The sequence below is a fragment of the Aethalodelphis obliquidens genome, unplaced genomic scaffold (assembly GCF_003676395.1).
Source record: "Aethalodelphis obliquidens isolate GAN/ISIS:26980383/991018 unplaced genomic scaffold, ASM367639v1 scaffold5, whole genome shotgun sequence".
In the NCBI taxonomy this organism is placed as follows: Eukaryota; Metazoa; Chordata; class Mammalia; order Artiodactyla; family Delphinidae; genus Aethalodelphis; species Aethalodelphis obliquidens.
The window spans coordinates 22,756,473-22,779,762 of NW_020837949.1; the positions used below are offsets into that span (position 1 = coordinate 22,756,473).

General features: G+C 39.6%; 1 protein-coding gene across 5 annotated transcripts in view; it reads right to left on the minus strand.

Annotated features, from left to right (window-relative positions):
• Positions 1–23,290, minus strand: part of AHCYL2 (adenosylhomocysteinase like 2) — a 170,400-nt gene that overhangs the window by 44,549 nt on the left and 102,561 nt on the right. For 2 of the 5 annotated variants that reach the window (XM_027101957.1, XM_027101959.1), the window contains exon 2: positions 6,864–6,975. In XM_027101957.1, the coding sequence (XP_026957758.1) occupies positions 6,864–6,975 (112 nt within the window). Of the gene's footprint in view, positions 1–6,863; positions 6,976–17,812; positions 18,126–23,290 lie in introns of those variants that run through there. The other 3 variants (XM_027101962.1, XM_027101961.1, XM_027101958.1) reach the window with 3 other exon arrangements.

The following is a 23,290-nucleotide window of genomic DNA, read 5'->3' on the forward strand; positions in this document are numbered from 1 at the left end:
GCTCCTAGGGTCTCCTGATCTACTTATATCCAGAGAATTAAGGCATTTCTGGGATTTCTTAGCAAAGGGTCTATCTCTGGGAGGGCTGTAAAAGGCAAGTCTGACCTTGCCCAGTTAATCAAGCATGGTGCTACAGAATGTTTGGGCAGCAGGGGCCCGAGTGTCTCTCTTGGAGCTGGAAAACTGCCCTAGAGCAAAGTCCTAACACGAGGCAACAAGAAAGAACATGAGCACCCGGGGAGGTGGGGGAATTAATAAATCCCCAAAGGGACTTTTGTTCTTGAAAGGAGATAATCTGTACAAAAAGTCTATGGTTCTCCCTCCTAGGGTGAGTGAGAGCTCAAAGTACCTTTGGCAACAGAGCCCAGAAACAGTTTCCTGGGCAGTCACCTGTTTCACCAATCAATACTCAGAAATGGCTTATGAGTCGGAGGCTTAGGGGAACCATGCTTCTATCACCTGGGAGAAGAAAGATAACAGCCATCCTAATCCTGATCCAAATTTATAGAAAAGTTGCTTTTGAAGAAAGTCTTCACATTCAGAGTATCCTGAAATTTCAAATCCTTTTCCAGAGCCATGATGATTTTTATGCTCCCTAATAGCCATTTAAATACAGTGGTTAAGTGTTCTGGAGTCAGAGAGATTTTGGTTGAAGTCTCAGTCTCTGCTTCTGGGTATAAAGTAGAGGTGATACCAGAACCTTTTTCATAGGGTTGTTAATTCATTCATGTATTCAGTCATTCACACATTCAGTTGTTCAGTCAATGAATTTTATTGTGCATCTACTATGTACCAGGCACAGTCTAAGTGCTGGGCATACAGGACGGATATCGATTGTCTTTGCCTTCATGGGATTTTCAGTCTAGTAGGTGAGTCAGACATGAAATAACTAATTACAGAATTAATTATTTAGAGTTTTTCTTTCTATATGGTTGTAATATGTGCTATGAAGCAGACTATATAATATGCAGACATGATTTGTCAGAATCAAGTTGTTGAGAAGATTAAATAAAATAATGTACATAAAGTGCTTAGTGCAATGCTGGCATAAAGTAATTAAGCACTCAGTAAATGATACCTGGTATTATTACTGTTTTTTGTACATATTTTTAATTCAATACCAAATATAACATCTTTAAGGGTTCTTACTTAGCTCTAGGATTTTGAATGGGAAAGGAATGACATACATACAATATTATTTAGCAGTTTCTTTTTTTCTCTACCTCTGTCATCTATTAATCTACCCAAGCAGCAGGTGGTTGGCTGGCAGTGATGAAAAAGGTTGAGACTGGAGTCCTAACTCTACCCAGAATAGCTCTCCTCTCCCTATGCCCCTTCAGCTTTTAAGGACGAGTCAGGGGAAAAAAGCCAACCAAACAACAAAACCCCCTAAAATTCTCCTTAAGAGAAGTACTCAAATTTTTGGTTTTCTTCCAACTCAAAGAAAAAAATTATACTACTTCCCCTTTCTAAAGGGAAAGAACTGTATTTTCTTTTCTTAACAGTAGCCAACTGGTTATAGTTAGTTCAACCAATCTTTTTCTTTGAGCCAAAATGGATTTGTTTTCAAAGAGCCCTTTATACAGACTTGTTATCAAGTGAGATCCAAAAGTATCAGTTGTCTAGACTGTACTAATATGTGAATGCAAAATGGCTGACACACTTAGACCAAGAGAATGCTATTGTTGCAAACACAGTGGAAAGATTATTCCTGAACTAACATAACATTTTTTTTAAATCCATAACTCATTTCTGCCACTATATTTAAAGTAGCATATTCATGAAAATAGTTGAGATTGAATTAAAAATTCTTCCTAGGAAAATTTAGAGAAACCCAACATATATATATATATATATATATATATATATACACACACACACATGCTTGAACAGTTTCTAAAGTGTTTGTAATTGTCAGCACATTATGAAGCCCAGAGTCATAATTTAGTTAAAAATGAACAACCGATAATCAAGACAATCACCTACTGAAGTACAGGTCTGAGACCTTAGCTCTAGCTTCACCTCTAATTGGTTAAGTGACCAATTTTCAATTTATCCAACCATAAAATAGGGAGTATAATAGATCCTCTCTCTCCCCATGCTCTCCCTTTCCCCTAACTCCCACCAGAAAAATCTTATGAATAAATGAGATAATCACAAAAAAAGGGTTCAATTTCTAGGTAGAAAAGTAATACAAAGTACAAAATAACTCTTTCATGGGATGTTCTCTTGTTTCATGGTATCTCAGAATCAAAACATAATTTGGTGAATCACTAATCCACAATCTACCCCATGGAACTGTCATACATATGTTCTATGGCTCAAGCCTGATTAAGCCTTACCTCCTAGAAGCTGTGATACTGTGGCTTATTGCTAGGAGAAGAAGCAGTCAGACTTCTGGCTGAATTAGTCCTATCAGACTATTTTAAGTCAGGCAATTCCTCTTGGACCCAATCTATTCATTTGGTAATAGAATAACAGTAATGACCTGTGTGTCAATGTGCAGCAGATTTCATTGATAACACTCTAGAAATATGTGAAAAGCTATGTTAGCAACCAAAATATAGACAAACAAAACTTTGTTATTTGGAAAAATCTGAAAATACTTCAAGCTTTAGAAGAACCAATTATGAACTAAGGAACTTTGGTCTTCTTTCCTTATCCTTAACCAATTAACTCACTGCAAAGACAGCTTTTTCAGAAATATATCACTGAGAATGATCTGACTTTGAAGAAAAGTCTCTTCTATTCATTTGTTTTTAAGGGTTTTGTGCTTAGAGAAAGAGTTTTTAGAAGTTTGTTTTTTATAAAATAATTTCAAGGATTGACGTAGCCCCTTTCAGTCTGGGTTCCATTAGAATTAAGCCCTAATGTCTTGGAGCATCCACTGAATATATGAATTAACGTCTCTCCTCTGCATCTAGCAGGGTACTAGTTATGATCCATCCTTTGAAGAACCATCCTTTTCTGTGTTCTGTGATTCCCAGAAGGAGCCTGGTTGAAAAGGCCAGAAGAGGTTCCTAAATAAAAGCACGGCAAAACTTAGTATTAGGATCATTAGGAAGGGAGAGTACGCCACAGCCTAGGTAAGACTCTAAGTATCTTCAGCAAAACAAGCACTTTGGACAGGAAGGTATCTTTTTTTGAAATGTCATAAACCTTCTAACTCTTCACATACAGAAAGTGTATCAGAGGTATATACTCCTTTACAGGGGTGTAAAGTCGTATAAGAATGTCTCTGGACACCTTCCCCAATATGTATCTATTGAGCACCTCTTATGTGTCAAACACAGTTCTAAGTGGTGGGAATAGAGCAATACCAAAGAGATAAAAATCTCTGCTCTCATGGATCTCATATTCAAGTAAGGGAAGAAAGACAACAATAAATTATATGTTATATGATAATAAGTGCTATGGAGAAAAATAAAGGAGGAAAATTTGATAGGTGTGGGGTGTCTGTACAATTTTAAAAGAGGATAGGTCTCAGTGAGAAGGTGATCTTTGGTTAAGAACCTAAGGAGGCAAGATACCCAGTGAGGGTATCCTAGAGCATTCCAGGCAGAGGAAATAGCAAGTGCAAAGGCCTTAAGGCAGGAGAATGCGTGGCATGTTTCAAAATAACAGTTAGTAGGATAGCACGACTGGAGTGAACAAAATAGCCAGGGGAGGAGGAAAGTTTGGGAAATTAGAGATGTGATTAGAAATATAATGTGAGGGTGGATGGTATAGGGTCTTGTAGGCCATTGTGAGAACTTTAGATCCTACTCAGAGCGAGACTGGGAAGCCACTGGAGGGTTTGGGGCTAAGAAGTGATACGATCTGACTTATTTTAAAAAATGAATCTGGCTGCAGCATTGAGAATAGACTGAAGACGGGCAAGGTTGGAACTCAGCAATTCAGTTTTTAAGACATGGGAGAGCTGAGATGCCTATAAAACATCGAAGTGAAAGGACTGAGCAGGTAGTTGAATATCTGGGGCTAGGGTACAGAGGAAAGATTTGGGCTAGAGATAAAATTTGAGAATCAAACACCAATATATGGTATTTAAAACTAGGAGACTGAATGAGTTCCCTTGGGAAGAGATAAACACAGAAGGGAAGAAGTCCAAGGATCAGTCTTTGGGGCTTTAACAATATTAATTTCTATAGTCAATTAAAATATAACATATGCTGAAAATGGGTTCCAAGTTCTTACTGACATGCATTTGCATATCTTCTCATATTTAGAAAGCTGTAATTTTGTTATTCCTGGCTTTTCATTTGATGAGTATGGAGCTTTTTCTGTGTTACCTCATATAACTTTCCCATTGCCTCTGTTATGAGCATTTCAGACTGTCAGAGTTTTCCAGGATCCCACAACAAATCACACACTGATCAAAGCCTAGAAACTAGGTCTCTCCTAACTCCCAGTCCAAGAATATAGGCAGTAGGCATCTCCATTCACAGTCTGTTTTGTTTTTTGTTTTTTTTTGCGGTACGCGGGCCTCTCACTGTTGTGGTCTCTCCCGTTGCGGAGCACAGGCTCTGGACGCGCAGGCTCAGCGACCATGGCTCACGGGCCTAGCCGCTCCGGGGCACGTGGGATCTTCCCAGACCGGGGCACGAACCCGTGTCCCCTGCATCGGCAGGCGGACTCTCAACCACTGCGCCACCAGGGAAGCCCCCACAGTCTGTTTAAAAGGGTTTGACAATTCATGTGGAAACAAGAGAAGGTAACAGCGTGTGTGACACAGCTGCAAACATAATCTTAGGTTTCATTTGAAAAGCATTGAGTTTATGGAAATAACACCTACTACAGGTTATTTTGGACCACACCAAGAACATTATATTCACAGGCATAATATTTTTAAAAGGACACAATCTGGAATATATCCAGATAAGGTTAACCAGGACAGTAGGATGCCCTCCAAATCAGGCAGCCAAATATGGTGATTTTTATTTCTAAATAAAATCTTTAAATTTTAGGGATTGTATAAGAGCTTATTGGGAGCTAAATTACTAAATCAAGCAAGGATCACCCTATGATCTAAAATGCTCCCAAAGAGGCCAGATGGCCATTTGTCAGGAATGCTATCAAGGCAATTCCAGCATCCAATGGGAAGCTGAATAATTGATCTTTAAGTTATTTTCTAAGTCCAGGATGTTTCGACTCCACACTCCCAAACTCAGTACCCTTAAATGGATATATAAGGTTGATAATTTTTTTTACTATAGAAATGGCAATTTCACATAGTTCAACCTAAAAGGTCCAATCTATGCAGGGTGGTGACATCAGTCAATATCACTCACCAATGAGCTATACCAGGCAACTACGTGTTCAAAGGCGACAAACCCACTCTTCTGGGTAAATAGAGATTTTGTAAGTACCCTCCCTGCATAGGGGACTTCTGTGGGAAGGCAGGCATTGGTTTTCTCCACAGGAACATAGTTGGAAATGTGGGTCCAGTGTGTAGGGAAGAGATTGAGCTGAAGTTAAATTTTAGTACTATTATCATTTAGTTATCAATCTTAAGATAACATGCACAAACTCAAGAGTCTAAAATGTACACACTCTTTTACAATTCACATTTGCACAACTATTATACTTTCCAGAGTTACAGTAACTGGTTCATCAATTTTCAACAGTTATTGAAAATTATTTAATTTAATTATTTATTATTCTGCTGGTTATTTTAGCAGAATAAGTACAAAATTCGGTATCTTTAGACAAAAATCCCTAGGGATTTACATTATGTGATTGTGAGGGAAATGTAAAACAAGAAATGTAAAAACTGTAAATAACAATCTACCCAATCTAAAAGTTAGTGTCTCAAACAAGCTTTCTTCAACTTTACATAACAAACACTACTTTCCTATTTGTGTGAAAAACAAAATTTCAGGTCAAGATGAAAATTTTCTAATGAATGTTCTATTTATAATGTGAAGAGGTAACTAGGATAAACACTCAGCTTCCTACCACATTCCTATATAAGAGCAAAATAAAATAGCTCCATATTAGATCAGACATATACTGGGCACTGTTGAACAAATGGTCAATAGCTAGTGGGAAGCAGCTGCATAGCACAGGGAGATCAGCTCAGTGCTTTGTGGCCACCTAGAGGGGTGGAATAGGGAGGGTGGGAGGGAGACGCAAGAGGGAAGGGATATGGGGACATACGTATGCATATACCTGATTCACTTTGTTATACAGCAGAAACTAACACAACATTGTAAAGCAATTATACTCCAATAAAGATGTTAAAAAAACAAAACAAAACAAACAAACAAAAAACAAATGGTCAATGCTGACAAAAGGTCTCACATGTTAATATTCATCTGGCATTAAATGATAACTCAAGCCCAGGGCCCATATATTGGAATTAATGCCACTGCCAGGAAGGAAGGAGTAACAGACAATACAATGTCACAGCTTAGAAGAGAAGGCAAAGGGCTCACTTGAACTAGCTACAATGATTTCACTGTTTCTCGGGGCAATTAAGGTTTCCCAGATGGATGTATGGGGAACCCCTCTTTTATTTTCCATTCAAAGAATGGAAAAAACACAAGTCTTCACACATGCTGCTCAGTGAAGGTCATCAGTGAGCAACATACTCTCACCCTCTGAATAAGTCAGAGCTCAATTTCTTTAGTCACCCTCTTCTGCCTTTATTGGAAGAGGAAGCCTCTATTAAGCTCCACTCTGAATCCCCAACAGGAATCCAAAGATTCCACCCAGAATTTTGGTCCAAATTTCCACTGAGAATCAAAGTGTTTATACCAAAACATAGGTTTGATCATGCTTAATTAGCCTGGGATAGACAGGAGGGTCCGTTGATCATACTTAAGTAGCCTCCACAAGTGGGTCCATAGCCGTTCAGTCCTCACCTGAGCTATAGCTGTCAGTAGACGACTGAGAAATGGAGCGAGACAGAGAGCGACGTCCAATTTTGGTGGGACGTTTGTTGAATTCTTGCTTCTGGTCAGCAAACTGGATCTGCTAAGAAAAAGAACTCTAGTTACACAAAGGAAAATAACCTCCATTTTGAGACAGCAATTCAAGGCTTGCATTATAGGATCTTACCTTCCCTCATAGCTGATCTGATTGCACTAACCCACATTTGGAATGTTAAGACTCTTTGGAGAGAATGATTTTTCATTCTTTACCTACTCTGTTTCTATGAAATTTAAATCCTGGAACCACTCTCTGACTATATACCTCTTGCAATCAAAGGGAGAAGGGGATGTACCGGTTAAAATAGAAAGTCAAGTCATATTCAGAAATCCTTCCTATAGTTTAACTGAAAATTAAAGCTGGAAAGAATCTTTGAGACTATCTATTCCAATCTTCATATATCTAAGATGAGAAACTGCAAGATACAGAAAGGTAAAGTGACCTGCCTTCAGGTTTTAAGATTCTCAGGAAATAGTATGGTACAATAGAAAAAAAAAAAAAAAGCTTTCTATTCATACAGAGCTTTCTGGAACTGCATTTAAACCCTGGTTATGCCACTCATTAGCTATATGCTGTTCATCAAGATGTTTTTGTGACCCTCCTCTTCTGGTAAATACGACAAAGATGAAAGAACTTACTTCAAAAGTTTTAGAGGGTTATATGAAACAATGTATGCAAACCGTGAAACACAGCAGGTGACTCAATTAATACCTGGATCCCCAACTCCCACCCCCTACAAATTCACTGTTCTTGTAACTCTTGCAGGTAGTCACTCTAGCTTTTTAAAGGCTTTCTAAAATGCATTAATTAGCTTTTCAGTACTAATAAGTATAGTAAAAGTTAATCTATTATTTAAAAATTTTTTTTTTTTAATTTTGGCCACGCCCTGCAGCTTGCAGGATCTTAGTTGCCCAACCAGAGAATGAACCCGGGCCACAGGAGTGAAAGCACAGCGTCTTAACCACTGGACCACCAGGGAATTCCCTAATTTATAATTTTTAATGTTTGGTATCACAAAATACTAAAAGCCACAAGGTTGATAATTTGTTAACTATAACAGATGTAGGAGTGGATAACTGGACTGAATATGTATAAACCTCAATATTCTTGGAGGTTGCATTTTGGACAATATCTGATCATGATCTTTTTGCAATTTTATCTCTTTTTCCTACTGTTCAAAGTTCAGCTGATACTTTATAACACTTCACATCAAAGCTCATATCATTATTCAACAAATATCTTTCTTTATTTTTCCCTAATTGAATGTTTGCATAATTGCTTAGATGTGGGTCCATTTGGCATGGAGGCAGGAAAAATCAAAGATCTGACAACTGATTCTGCCTTTCATGATAAAAAGATGGTTCCTTGACGGGCAGAACACAGATACGGCATACCAGAATGAAAGCAGCAACTGTCGGCCACATTTCCTGCAGTTAGAGGTAACTACTGAGTCATTTGAGTATTCAGACAAGGGGACCAATGCCAAATCAAATTAGCTTAGCATGCCTTTTAGGGGAATTTGTAGCATTTTCATAGCTATAACAACAAATATAGCCTGTGTAGTACTTTAGAGTTTGCAAATTGTTTGCAGCAATAAGAAAATTCTTTGGATTAGAAGCATTTCCCAAAATGAAAAATGGCAAAATTAATTATTTTACTGAAGTAGCAATTTATTCCAAAAAGATAAAGTGCCCTTTTATGCACTTCCATGGGATGAACTTCCATGTACTTCTCTTATCACAGTGAATACAACTATCTACCTGTATCCTGTACAAACTAGGCTCCATAAAGGCAGGAGCCATGTATCTTATTCACCTTTATATCCTCAGGCGAAAACGCCTGACGCATAATAGGCAGCCATGTGCCGAAATGATGAATCTTACTCTATCTTCAGAGTCTGTACTTGATTGAATATTAAGTAAATATGGTAACCATAAGCCAAGTCTACAGTTAAAAGAATTTTTAAGGGCAAAAAAAAAAAAAAAGTGGGGAAGGGGAAGAAGGTGGGTGAGAAGATGGGGAGGGGAGTAGCAGTCAAGCTCAAAACCCTGGCTTCCATTTCACCAAGCTTGTTCAAGACAATAATATGTCTTCATTCTTTTTTAGAGGCCCATCTAGGAAAAGGAGTAGTCATTGACTTTCCAAAGCCCACAATGAGTCACTAATGTCAGTAGTGCCTACTTTTAAAAAAGAGTAACAGACAAACCCTGCCTTAGATTATGTACCACCCCCTCGCACTCACACACCACTAGAGGGGACCAGTCACTCTACCTCTCTAGATTTGTAGGATGGGGTGGGTGGGCACACACCCATTTACCCCAACAATACCAAACCATGTAGCCATCTAGCTGCGCCATCATTTCAAACCAGTTACCTTAAACTGAGCTCTCTTCTCTATAAAGTCCCCTCCATTTACAGTACTTCCTCCTACCCAAGTCAAGTTCAGGATATCTTTTTTTTTTTTCTGGCTGTGCTGTGCAGTTTGTGGGATCTCAGTTCCCAGACCAGGGATCAAACCCATACCCCCTGCAGTGGAAGCGCAGAGCCCTAACCACTGTCCCGTCAGGGAATTCCCGAGTTTAGGCTATCTTTTGGCACTAAAGACTAGGCTATGTAGGCTTTCTGCACTCAGAGACATAGGGTTCTAAATCTTGTTTACTTGTCAGACACTGAACTCAAGTTTCTTTAAGAGAGAAGAATATTAAAAAGAGACTAATCACTTATATAGAGTAAGTTATACAATTGCCCCAAGAAATAAATATTTATCTTTTACTGACAACCCATCCCTGGTGCCCACCTCCCCTTAATAGTTACGTGCCATTACATTTTTCACTCCTACTTGTAAAACAGTAATCTTCCCACCCCGGTTGGGATACTCAGGTAGATTCTACCTCTAACTTTCCTACCTTATCTGAAATCGGAGGGTCCTTTAAGGGAACCCTCCTTATCCATTTGAGAGAAAATTGCCTAATTCCAACAGGCATCAAGGCGAGGAAGGGAAAGAGACTTAGGAGAGGAGCAGCTCACGTTACGCCAGAAGAAGGGACGAAAGCAGGAAAGGAGGGTAAAAGCAGCTGGCCTTTTACAACAGTGGCTATAGCGGCAGCAAGACTGGTAAATAAGAGCTTAGCCTCACCTGGGCTTTAATCCCAGAGTTGCCATTGACAATGTATTTCTTCTTGTTGCTCAGCATAGTGACATCACCAGCCCTACTGCCACCTCTCCAGTCCAGGGGCCCTTGTGTCTAGGCCTTTAAACTTTCCTCATCAGCAATTCTGTTGGCTCTGGTTCCAGCTAGCTTTTCTTTTCGTTGTTTTGGTGGTGGTGCCTTCCCTGGAAACCCTGAAGCACTCCAACGACCCCTCCAGCAGCAGAGCCCAATTTAATAAGGCATTTCTGTTAGTGGCTCATCAGCCATTCCTAATTCTGGTGGCTGTTTTGCTTTTATTATTATTATTTTTTCCCTAAACACCTAATTACACGGATCCTCTGACCTCTAAACCTTAACAAGTCCCTTGACAAGGCCCAACTTGCATGTGCATAACAATAGCTTATTTATATAACCGGTGCACTTTTTTACCTGCTATAATTAACTTGCTAATTAGCTTCCTTTTTAACCATACCTCCTCCTTTTCCATGTCAGATGACTTTAGTTAACCTAGTCTCATTAGAAAAAAATTAACTACAGAGCCAGTAAAACAATGAGGGAATTTATAAAGATGGTAAGAAAAAAAAAAAAGGAGCCAAGTGCTCAGGCAGCCCCTAACCTACACTCTGTGTCCTTGGGTTAGTCAAACTGGGAACACAGGTTTCAGCTCTGTCACCAAGAAAATCAACTTTCTCTGACCACTGCTTTACTCTTAATTGTTCATCTTTTTATGCAGGTTTTGACATTCGGTTTCTAGTTCCATCTCAAGATTGTTGCTGATTAGGTGTTGAGTGATCTGCTTGCTTTTTTCAAAAACTGTGTTTTGTGGAAGGTGTGACTGGCATAGGGAGTCTTCTATTTCCTCAGGGCCCCCAGAATCATAATGACCTTGTTGCATATCAAGTAGAGTCAAATGAAAGGGCAAAGAATCACATTATTTATTTGTTGGTTTCTGAAAGGGACCCAGTGAATAGGAAAGCTACATTCAACTATATGTTACAGAGACTGGGGTGGGAATGTGATGTGAATTCTTCCTTTAGAATGAGTGCTTGTCCATAACATAATGGCACATGTGATGACCAGTAATGTCTTAGCATCACTGAAATGAGGGATCACATGTCTGCTACTCCATGAGAAAGTGAGCTCCTCCAGGTCAAGCATCACGTTTACTCATCCTTTTATTCTTCCTGCCAAGTACAACATTTGGCACAGGGAGAAAGGTACTAAATATATATATGAATAAATGAAAGATTTGTTTTTATGTGTACAGCTTTTCTCCCTTAATGGAGGCATAGACTCTGATTGATTCTTTGATTTATGTATCAGAAACTTACTGGGTTCCTACAGTGTCAGGAGTTAAAAATGTTAAAAAAACCATATAGTTCCTGCTCTCAAATAGTTCATGGAATAGTCAGTCACAGGTACAGAAAGATATACAAGCCTGTACTTATAATAGAAGTGTGTTCAAGATTCAGTGGCAGCATATAACATGGTGGCATAAAGTCAGCAGGGTATGTTAGGCAAGTTTTCCTAGAAGAGGAGTTTAATCTGATACTCGACTCAGGAGAATGAATTTTCAAGATGAGTGAAGTAGGGTGGCCCTTCTAGGTACATAGAGCAATATTGACAGAGCAAAAGGAACACGGAACTGCCAGGAGCCCAGTATGACAAAGAACTAAGTACATGTATACAGGAAGTTAGAAGTAGCAGGGCATGAAGCTGAAGAAAAAACAGGAGCTAGTTTGTAGAGACTTTTATGCCACGATAAATCTGATAACTTTACAATTCATAAAAATATTCCACAGAAGATATAAAACAAAATCTTGCACAGAGGTGACTGCCTATCAATCATGGAAAGGTGCTACGGGCTAATGCATGATAAGAGTGACCAGTGTAGAGAAAGGAGCTGGAGAGACATATTCTCCTGGGAAGGCTGATGGAACAGATGAGAAGGGTAGGAGAACAAACTACTGGCTGTACATCTAATAGACAATTATGTGTCATGCATTTCCCCAGAGACCATTTCAATTTATTTGTTTATCCGCTTGTTATTTTCAGTAATTTACTATCATTGCTCATCTCCAGGATGTGGGAGTTTGACCCTAGAGAGAACAGGTAATTTATTTTTGAATTTGAATAGAAGATGAAAGGGGGTTAGTGATGTTAACATTTGCATGCCGACAGATGTGTCAGCAAATGGCAAAGAGGTTCATTATTGGAATGTGACCCTTGAAAGTGTCATATTGACAATGCCACAGAAAATCACTGCTGCATGGACCAGGAATCAGGCAATCAAATTAGGTTAGTTAGGGGCTTCTCTGGTGGCGCAGTGGTTGAGAGTCCGCCTGCCGATGCAGGGGACACGGGTTCGTGCCCTGGTCCAGGAAGATCCCACATACCGCGGAGCGGTTAGGCCCGTGAGCCATGGCCGCTGAGCCTGCGCGTCCGGAGCCTGTGCTCCGCAACGGGAGAGGCCAAAACAGTGAGAGGCCCGCGTACAGCAAAAAAAAAAAAAAATTAGGTTAGTTAGATCCCAGCAGAAGTCAAAGATCCTTTCACATCTATTTTAATTCGTTCTCTCTACCTTATTTCCTCTGGTCTTCATAATAGATTGTTACATATTGATCTCCCCATTAGAAAACAAGCCCTCTGAACCAGCCCTCAGTTGTGAATCATTTCTGTATTTCCCCCCCAATGTCATCCATATAGATGGTGTTAAGATAATAGCTTTGGAAATTATTTGGATTTGTTCATGTTCTTTGTAGCTATACCATTTTAAATTCCCTAACTATAAAATCCCAGATATGATTTTTTTTTTTAAAAAAAATGAGTACTTGTTGAGCACAAGAAAGAACATAAAATGGTAGATTCTTTTTTTTAGGATAATCTTCATTTTGAGAGAAAAGGTCCCTGGGAGAATAGAATAAGGGGAGGAGAACTAATATTTATTAAGAGCCTACTACGCACTGTGTATATGTTACTTCTGTTAATCAGTATAAGAATCTTAAAAATTTGGCATAATTATCCCCATTTGACAAATTAGGAAAGTACAAATGACTGTATTGAGAGAACAAATGATTTGCCTGAGGTCTCACAGCAAGTAAGTGGGACTAGAATGTGAGCCTGTGTTTACGCCAGAGTCGAAGCTCTTTCCACTACACCAAACCTTATGATATTGATCAGAAGACCAAAAACTCCCCTGGGTGTACCAGCCCCACCTGATTCCTCTTTTTTTTATTAGTCATCAATTTTATACACATCAGTGTATACATGTCATTCCTCTTAATTTATCCTAAATTTATTTAATTTAAAATTGCTCCTTAAATTTACTTTCTTATTGGATTGGGTTTCAGAAAGGACATCATTGCAGATAATTTGGGGGCTCTGATCAAACCACAAGTTTGTAATGGCTAAATCATATACGAATTTGAAATCTAACAGCACTTTAACTGGCAACTTTGCCCAATGCCACTACCAAAAGTTGAAACGGAAATTAATTGAACTCAAATATCGATATTCACCATCATCCATGACAATCTTGATCTCTTATTCACAATTGCATGAAATGAGACAGACCAATATCTTTTTGCTTGCTTTATGAGTCTCTAAACTTCTGCTCTTCCTAACCAAGGTTATTTACCCTAGAACACTCTCAGCTGGTTCCTCATTTTCTTCACTCAGGTGAAAAGGAACTCCTTGGTCTAATGGCTTAAGTCACTAGGCCTGAGCAGAGGGAGCTGCAGCTCTATACCAAATACAGCCAGAAGGCAATTCAGGATACTATGACTGACAGGAAAAGCCTTACCACTTAACAAGTTTATCTATCAAAGTAGTTCTCAAAGTTTAGGTTCATCAAAATCACCCAGTGAGCTTATAAAAATGCATTGCAAGGCCCCACCCCAGGGTTTCTGATTTAGTAAATCTGGGTGGGGACCAAAATTTTGCATTTCTAACAAGTTTCCAGGTGCTGCTGCTGCTGCTGCTGCTGCTGGTCTGGGGACCACAGTTTGAGAACCACTGCTCTAACACTCTCTGCAAGCATGAATCAATTCGCCCTAACTCTCTTAACTCTCTCCCTAACCAACCATTTTATCCTATCTATGGCTATGACCATGGAGACATATTCATAGGCAGAAAAGAAAAGGTTATTTCAAAGGTCAGAGAATGGAATGAGGTGATCCTTTCTTTATACACGACACAGGATATAAAGAGAACTGGGTCTAATTCTGATTTCTACAGTTTAAGGCTAAGAATAGACAGTTAACACATTAAGAAAAATAGGACTCATGGGGAGGATAGAAGATCTATTTACCCTACAGAAGAGCACGCCAAGAAAAAACAAATTAATTCCTTTTCAAGTACAGAAAGTAGTACTACAAAGGATGGTGATCAGAGGTTCTTTTTTGTATCTCCATTTCTTAACATTTCTAGTACTTAACACCTGTAATCCTCATTTGTAAAATAGGAACAATAATACCTACTTTGTCTATCTCAAATGTGTGCTGAGAAAATACAATAATGTATGTGAGAAGGTTTTAGAGGCAACATAATGATACACAAATATAAAATATTAACATTTCTATTTTTTTAGGTCAAAAGTTCTTCACCTAGGGTCCATGGATGTCTAGATGCTCTGAAACAGAATGCAAAATGTTGTGTATGTGTATATTTTCCTAGGGAGAGGGTCCATAGTTTTCATCAGTTTCTCAAATGGGTCTTTGCTTTAAGTGTCAATCCTGACCCAGAGTTATAGTGAAGCTACCTCTACGGCCATTTACCAGATACCTTAAATGTTTTTGTCTCACTTCCAACTAGATATGGTTCAAGCATTCTTAGAGACATCTCTCCCTTCCAAGCCAAATCAGCTGCTGGAACAAATTCTTCACCTATAAAAGGGATTACTTCTAGCCGAAAGAAAATCGGGTAACCAGCTGGTTGGGTACTCAAGAAAGTGAATTAGATTTCCTATGGAAAAGTACCCAGTACTACAAAGAGCTTGAGTGGGAGGAGGAAATATTAAGATGTAGAAACTTAAGAAAAGGTTACTGCTGATCTCCATGCACATAAGAGGAGGTATTTTCACCTACCACTAGGGACTAAAGATTTCTCAGGGGAAGTGAGAATATATTAATAAAGACAGTCTTTAAAAGGATGAGTTCCCCAACCTTTTAGCAGTAAAACTGCCTGAACAAAGCTAAGAAAATCTTTCACATGAAAATAGCTGGGGAGCAGAGGCTCTAGCAGAAGTTTTCCAGTGATGATGGAATGTTAACTTGAAGCTCTACCTTGTCAATTCTCAAGACGGGTTCTTCAAACTTCGTCCTGGCTTATTTCCCTGCTGGGAGTCAGTGATGTGAGTACTGTCAACTGCTGTCTGTGGTCTTGAGTCCTATTCTCTGAGGGGTATGCCAGTCCCTTTTTGCTACTGATCATTAACAAGAAGGGAGGTATTATAATGCACCTTCTCTGCTAAATTTTCCCCCTGAAAGAAGGTTTGAGAGCCTTGTCATACTTCCTTTGGCGGCAAGGATAGTCTCAGTGGAAAATTCATTACATTAATATGTAAACTGGAACATGAGTTATTTGTTAAAGCTGTCTTAAATGGAAATTTTGACCCACTATTGGGAACTGGCTCCAGGGTTTCCTCTTGGGGATTAAAAGGCACTCTAACACTTTACAGGTAAAGTCTGGAAATCTATAGGCAACACACTAGAGGGTGCTCAGTGGCTCACTGCGGTGGCTAAATGGATACTGGTGGCAGCCTAAGACAGCACTTTCAGACCAGGTCAGAACTTAACAACTATGTGGTATCTGAAAGAAAGCCTCAAGAGGTTAATCTTTGGCAAGGGAAAGATAACAGATGAAAAAACTGAGTTATTGAGGCCAGCCCCTCCCTACTTTTTCTCATTGTTCTTAAAAAAAATCTACTGATCAAAGGTATTTTGCTGGTTTTTGAGAGAGAAGGGCCAGGAGATCGCTAAGTAAAAGAGGTGCCATAAGACAGAGCAGAGCTGTGCTTTATTAAAGAACGTTTCTTAAAAGCTGGGAAGTCTTAGGTGGTATCGCTTGAGCAATAGTCACACTAACTCCTTTAGGACAGTTATCTTGTTCACTTAAATAAAAAGAAGGTGAGTAGGTAAAAGTCCAGTAGGAGCTCCTCTTGAGAGGATGTGCTCAGCAGATAAGACAGCGTCGAGATGTATTACTTATGAGAATAAGAGTTACTATCACACTTCTGTTGACTGAATCGACACACCAGTGTTCTGCGGAATTCTTCTGTAATATTCCTTTATAGAAGTACCAAAGGTTAATACCTTAATGTGAGCCCTCACCTAAGAAAACCAGAATTCCTGCTTCCCCATCTTGTTATTAGTGAGTGCTGGAGATTCAAAAACAAACTTAGAAATCCAACTAGAATTATTATCTGAATTTTTTCCATTAGTTCTAAAACACTGCATTATTTGAAATAAGCTTGTGGATGGGTAGGATTTCTTTTGATCAAATGTCTTAAAACTGAGCACAAGGTTCTGGAACAACATTAAGAACAACAAGAGGAATAACCGCAACAAAAATAATATTTGTTATGCGAGTTGAAATATGGGCTAGTCAGTTGGGCCTTTGTTAGGTCTACTATATATCAGTCTCATTACTGATGGTTATTTCTCTAAGCCCATAATTCCATAAACACTGAAAAGAACTTGGAATATGTTGTATACAGTCTAACCAGTCTTCAACGGGGAAAAATATATACATTTAATATATATATTATATGTGTGTGTGTGTGTGTGTGTGTGTGTGTATAAAAACATAAGCAGTATATAGACTATAAGAAATCAGGCTAAACCTGGAAGAAAGCAGACAGGAACATAAGGATGGTTGCTGTTTTTAAATCAAAAGTTAAAATTGGATCTAAAACATTAGGTTTTATGTGCTAGTTCTTATCAACAAATTAAGTCCTTATTATAATTATATTAAAAATATCAGGCAGAAAAGATATTTTGAAAAATAGTACCAAGGGAGCTATATAGGGACTTCCCTGGTGGTCCAGTGGTTAAGACTCCACTCTTCCACTGTAGGGGGCACGGGTTCGATCCCTAGTTGGGGAACTAAGATCCCACGTGCCATGCGGCATGGCCAAAACTTTTTTTTAATTAATTAATTAATTTAAAAAGAGAGCTATATATTTCCTGCCTTTTAGAAACACACATATAAAGAATATTTGGGGAACTGTTTTGGCTGGTGGGAGAAAAATGGGCAGATAGGGGATAAATGTCTTAAGTCTTCTCAGGCTTGAGAGAGAGCACCATTTCTACAAGTTGTTTTTTTTCCTCTCACTATTCTTTTTCTTTAACCTCATGAGAAGTAAACTAAGCATTAGTTTGCAAATAGAATGCAAAGCAATCACAGTCTAACACAATCCACGCAGTGCACCAGCAGCAGTGGGGAAGCTCACCCCAGCCCAGACAACCAGGCAATAAGCTGACTCTGGCCAGGCAGCTCTCAGACCTTCCCAGCTCACTCATAATTTTAAAAAATATTTTTTTTTAAGAAAAAAGAAAGGAAAGCTGCAAGGGTGACCCAGGACATAGGAATTAATCAGAAATTAGAGTAATAACTGTTTTCCCCACCACAGGTCTTGGTAGGGACTTTTCACAGCGATCCCTATCACCTGTCAGAAATGGCTGCCTCATTATCAAGAAACAGAAGGAAAAGCAAAGTGACCAAAGAACTCACCATCCACTCAGGCACGTGAAAAGCTGAGGTGCCCTCATTACCGTCCCCATTCTCCATAGTGCAGGCTTGAGTAATCTATGTCCTGAAGCAAAAGGGAAAGTGGTTTGGAAATGCCAGGGTTTTCTGAGTGCCCAAAAGCAGAGCCAAACCTAGTGATTCAGAAGTTCACAATATCTAGCAGAAGCTGCATCCCCTTTCACAGAGGCTTCCTATTAAAATCAAGATCATTAGTCAACTGTCTGATAAATCCCCTACTGGCCAGCTGCAGATCTTCTGATTCAAAATCAGAGCCGATGCAAGGCTCTACACCCAGGCACTACAGCCAGGCACCCAGGCACCCAAGGTTCCTACAGGACACTCACTGTTTAATGCTACCCAGACAGTATCCCCACCTCCCCCCGTGGGGACTTTCTGCAGCAACAGTCAGGCTTCCTCTTTTTCCAACCCCCCCCCCCATAAGGCACTTGTTAACTTTCTCCCGCCCCTGAGCACGCATCACTGGAGGTACTGATACCAAGGATCAATAAGGATTGAGGTCAAGGAGGCACACCCATTTCTTGAGAGTTGCTTGATTTGGATCTGCACAGTAAACAGGCGTTTCCCTGCGATCAAGAGTTCCTTATGGCTTTCAAGTTTAAACAGTTATGCGGAAGCTCCCCATCTGCTCACACCAGGGATCTGGCACCAAACTCAGGCACATCTCAAGTTAAATTCTTATTGCACAGGAGATTTGGATGGAGCCGGGGAAGATCTCTTGCAAAATCAGAACTTAGAAGCTCTGAAGAAAGTTCTAGGACCACAACTCCCTCTGCTGGCTCCCTGTGCTATGTACATGAAAGTCTAAGGGTCTTCAGCTACCAAAAGATAGGCGCCCACTGTAAATTACCTGCTTCCCTGAGGCTAGTCAGGAGCTACCACAATGTAGGTAGGTTTGGGGGAGCCAGGGTTTCCAATCAAGACTAGTGCTGTCTATTTTATACATAGTAGTTTGTGCCTCCTAATCCCCTACCCCACTTTCCCTTTCCCCACTGGTAGCCACTAGTTTGTTCTCTACGTCTGTGAGTCTACAAGGATATACTGTACAGCACAGGGAATATAGCCAATATTTTAAAATAACTTTCAATTGAGTATAATCTATAAAAATATTGAATCACTATGTTGTACACCTGAGACTAATATAATATTGCAAATCAACTAACTTCAATTATTTTTTTTTCGTCGTGCTGCATGGCTTGTGGGGTCTTAGTTCCCCGACCAGGGCCCCCAGCTGTGAGAACCAGAGTCCCAACCACTGGACCACAAGAGAATTCCCTATACTTCAATTTTTTAAAAAAAGACTAATGCTGCCTCGAAGTCCCTATCCAATGCTGTTTTTTACTCACAGGTCCGGTTTCAGAAAGAAACAGGATGCCAACACAGTAGTCTTATACACTATCACCTTAAGGGACCTCAGAAGCTGCTTCCTCCTTATGTCCCCATACCAGCTCCCTTCTCCTTATACACTTCAGAATTTTGGAAATAAGACAAAACTAGAAAAAAGGTGACCCAATCTATTTACCTTCTTAATTAATTCCTTGAGTATATTATCCAATAAGAGTACTATAGACTTCAGGCACAAACGAAGCCCAACAAGATATGCCTGCTCTGGTCCCCTTCAAAACCAGGGCCTCCTTACAGTGTTAATTCCCATTGCAGAGGATAATTTCTCTGGAGCTGATAGTCATAATATTGTGATTGTGATTATAGGTTCATTGCCCTTTGGGGCTTTCGTCGGTTAAAGGAATGGTCCTTTGGATATGGAATGGAGGAGAGGAAGGTAACTTCTAGGGGAAGAGGTGTTATTGCAAGATGCCAGAAAGGGCAGAATTCAAATGACTGACCTGGAGGTCCAGACTGGAGAGAAAGACAATTGAAAACAGAAGAGGACTGTTGGACCAGATGAATGCAGAGGTGTCAAAGGATTAGAGATCGCAGGGCAGGTAGAGATCATATGCAATAAGAAAAGAGAACAGCAGGGGTGGAAGTAAAGGAAGCTGTGGTCATAGAGGAGCTATGGAGTGAAGCAATTTGAGTGACAGCAAGATACAGAAGGCCTATGAAATGCAGGAGAGATTTCAGGTCAGGGTTTCAATTTTGATAAAGCCCTCTGTAATCAGATTGTCAATTTCGATAAAGCTTCAGCTCTCAGCAACCTCCAGTTATTGTCCTCTGTCTGGTCTTCCTTTTAATCCAAACTCCTTTTTTTTTTTGCGATACGCAGGCCTCTCACTGTTGTGGCCTCTCCCATTGCAGAGCACAGGCTCCGGACGCGCAGGCTCAGCGGCCATGGCTCACGGGCACAGCCGCTCCGGGGCATGTGGGATCCTCCCGGACCGGGGCACGAACCCGTGTCCCCTGCATCGGCAGGCGGACTCTCAACCATTGCGCCACCAGGGAAGCCCAATCCAAACTTCTTAATAAAATGAGAAGTTAACATTTGTTGCCTAAATTTCCAATGATGTATTTCATTTGACATTTTTTTTCTTTTGGCCACGCTGTGGCTTGCAGGATCTTAGTTCCCCAACTAGGCACTGAACCCTGGCTGCGGCAGTGAAAGTGGTGAGTCCTAACCACTGGACAGCCAGGGAATTTCATCTGGGCTTTAAATGCAACATATCTAAAATCAAAATGATTGCTCCATCTTTCCTTTCCCCCCACTCTTCCAACAATAGTTTCTTCTCCTTTCTTTTGTACCACTGTTCCCTCAGTCATCCAAATATAAAAACCTCAGTCATTTTTGATCTCTCCCTTTTCCCTAGTTTCTAGAACAATCAGTTGCCAATTATTTTTGAGTCCTCCGACACCAAGCATCTCATCTCTCCCTTTTCCCTAGTTTCTAGAACAATCAGTTGCCAATTATTTTTGAGTCCTCCGACACCAAGCATCTCATCTCTCCCTCCCTGTCCATTTTCATTGCCTCCTAAAAACCCTCTATAAATCCTTTCCAATAGGATCTTCCACTACTTATCCCTATATATTCTGTATCCCCAGGTAAGCTGTATTACCTGTTATTTCCTGAATGTGAAGACTGTACAGCAGAGCATCTAAGAGCTCTGGTTTTGGAGTTAAACAGACCTGGGTTCGTGTCCTGGCTGTCATGTAATTAACCTTTCCAACCATCCAGTTTTATAATCTGTACAGTGGAAATAATAATAGTCATCTCACAGGATTGATGCAAGGATTTTAAAAGTTTGCATACACTGAGTACTTAATAAATGGTAGCTCTTACTTGTGTCATTGTTATGCCGTCTCCTTTCCCACCTCAATGCCTTTGCTCATGCCATTTTCTCAGATTGAAATGCATTCATTCTGCCTTCACTTCCATCATCTTCACATATTCAGACACTTCAAGAAATTCCCTGAAGGTCCAATGGTTAGGACTCTGTGCCTCCACTGCAGGGGGCACAGGTTCAATCCCTGGTTGGGGAACTAAGATCCCACATGCCACATACCATGGCCAAAAAAACAAAAAAACACCCCAAAGACGAAAAACAAATTCTTCGAGGTTCGGCTCAAATGATTGTTCTGCCATGGAATCTAACCTAAAAAACAAAGGAATCTCCCTTTTCTCTAATACTGTTCCTTGGTCACATCACTATTTTCACCTTTCCTCATATTACAGTTACTGGTATATGTGCTGTTCCTCATTAGTTCAGGCTCTTCGGGGGCTTAGCCAGCTTTGATTTGCCTTTAGTGTCTGGCATATGGTAAGGGCTTAAGAAATTGTCAAATTTTGTATGCTGTACATATACCTTATAGTACTCTGGGGCAACTTGCATAACCAATGTGTTAAATACATTTATGTCCACTTTGTAGGATTTGGAACACTATTTTATACCTTTAGGGGCTTAGTTATACACTACTGACCAAAGCTATTACTTATTTGTGGTGAGTCCTTAGTAGGGTTTTAATCCTTAATTATAATATTATCTCTGAAAGAATATACAATCTGCTTTCCATTGCTTGATCTGCATCAACTGTAATCTATTATGATCTGCATCATAATGAAGCTTTTAGAAACAAATCAAGGTCAAAGGACTATTTCACTGCTAGAGTAGAGCCCAACCCTTAAAATATGTCAGTGATCAGAAAAGTACTAGGTTCTTGGTACTCCTGTTGATGTTTTCTGCATAATCTGTTATTAAATAAATGGGGAGAGGGAGGGATAAATTAGGGGTTTGGGATTAGCAGATACAAACTACTATATATAAAATAGATAAACAAGGTCCTGCTGTATAGCACAGGGAACTATATTCAATATCCTGTAATAAACCATAATGTAAAAGAATATGAAAAAGAATATGTATATATGTGTGTAACTGAATCACTTTTCTGTACACCAGAAACTAACACAACATTGTAAATCAACTATACTTCAGTAAATAAATAAATAAATGGAAGGTGACTGCCCTCATGGTATTGCTAAAACATGGAAGAAGATAACTTTTAAAGAAGACAGGGTTGGGAATAAAAGAATAAGCACAAGTAAAATATATCACTTTAGCTAAACTAAATGTCATTTTAGTTGTGACTTTTTTAAGAATAGGTTTTAACTAAAATATCCTTAATTTGAAAACTGAAGCCTTATTATACCTTTCTGTAATGACTCTGAAACAAAAATAAAACAGTAGCTATTACAATTGAGAACTGAAGGTCTGTTAACTGAGTGGGACTGCACAAGGCACAGGGTATAGGTGTAGGTACTAGTTATAAAGTTGTTTTCATTCTAATTTAATTTTACCATAATGTGCCTTAGAAGATACACCTATAGCAGGAGCAGAAGTGAGACCGCTGCGTATGATTATCTATAATAATCACCCTGAACATTTAGGAGTTTGCAACTTCAAAAGGATACACAAACTGCACCTGCTCCTGCAGCCTTCAAGCTTTACAAAAATTGATCAAGTATGTGAATAGCTCAAAAGAATATCATTTTCACTCCAAGAAGAAGATGGACCTGAAGTTCTATGTGCCAGTGGTGTTCCTACCAGTGGTGATTTGATACTAGTATCATCATTAAATTAATGAGGGCAAGCCAGATGACTTGCTGGAGTGAATATATGCTTGGGGCTGGAAGGGAAAGGACAAGAAGTTAATATTTCCAGGGGCCAAAGTCAAAAAGAACAAGAAGTAATTACAATGTGATGAAGAAGTAACTACAATGGCAGAAAAGTTTTAAACAGGAGGCAATAAATCTGGAGTCTAGAGAGTCATAAGGCACAGGGCAAAGAATACAAGAATGTGACCCTGTCCTCTATTCCTGGCTTGGCCCTAATGGTTTTATTAGACTTTAGCAGGTCACCTAAGTACTCCCTTCTTCAGTTTCCTTATTATAAAATAAGGGGGAGGTGAGTAAGAGGGCACTGTGGAAGGTTAGAACTGGTTCCTTCCAGTTCTGACATTCGGTATTTCTAATCCATCTGGTTTCTCTGAGGCCAT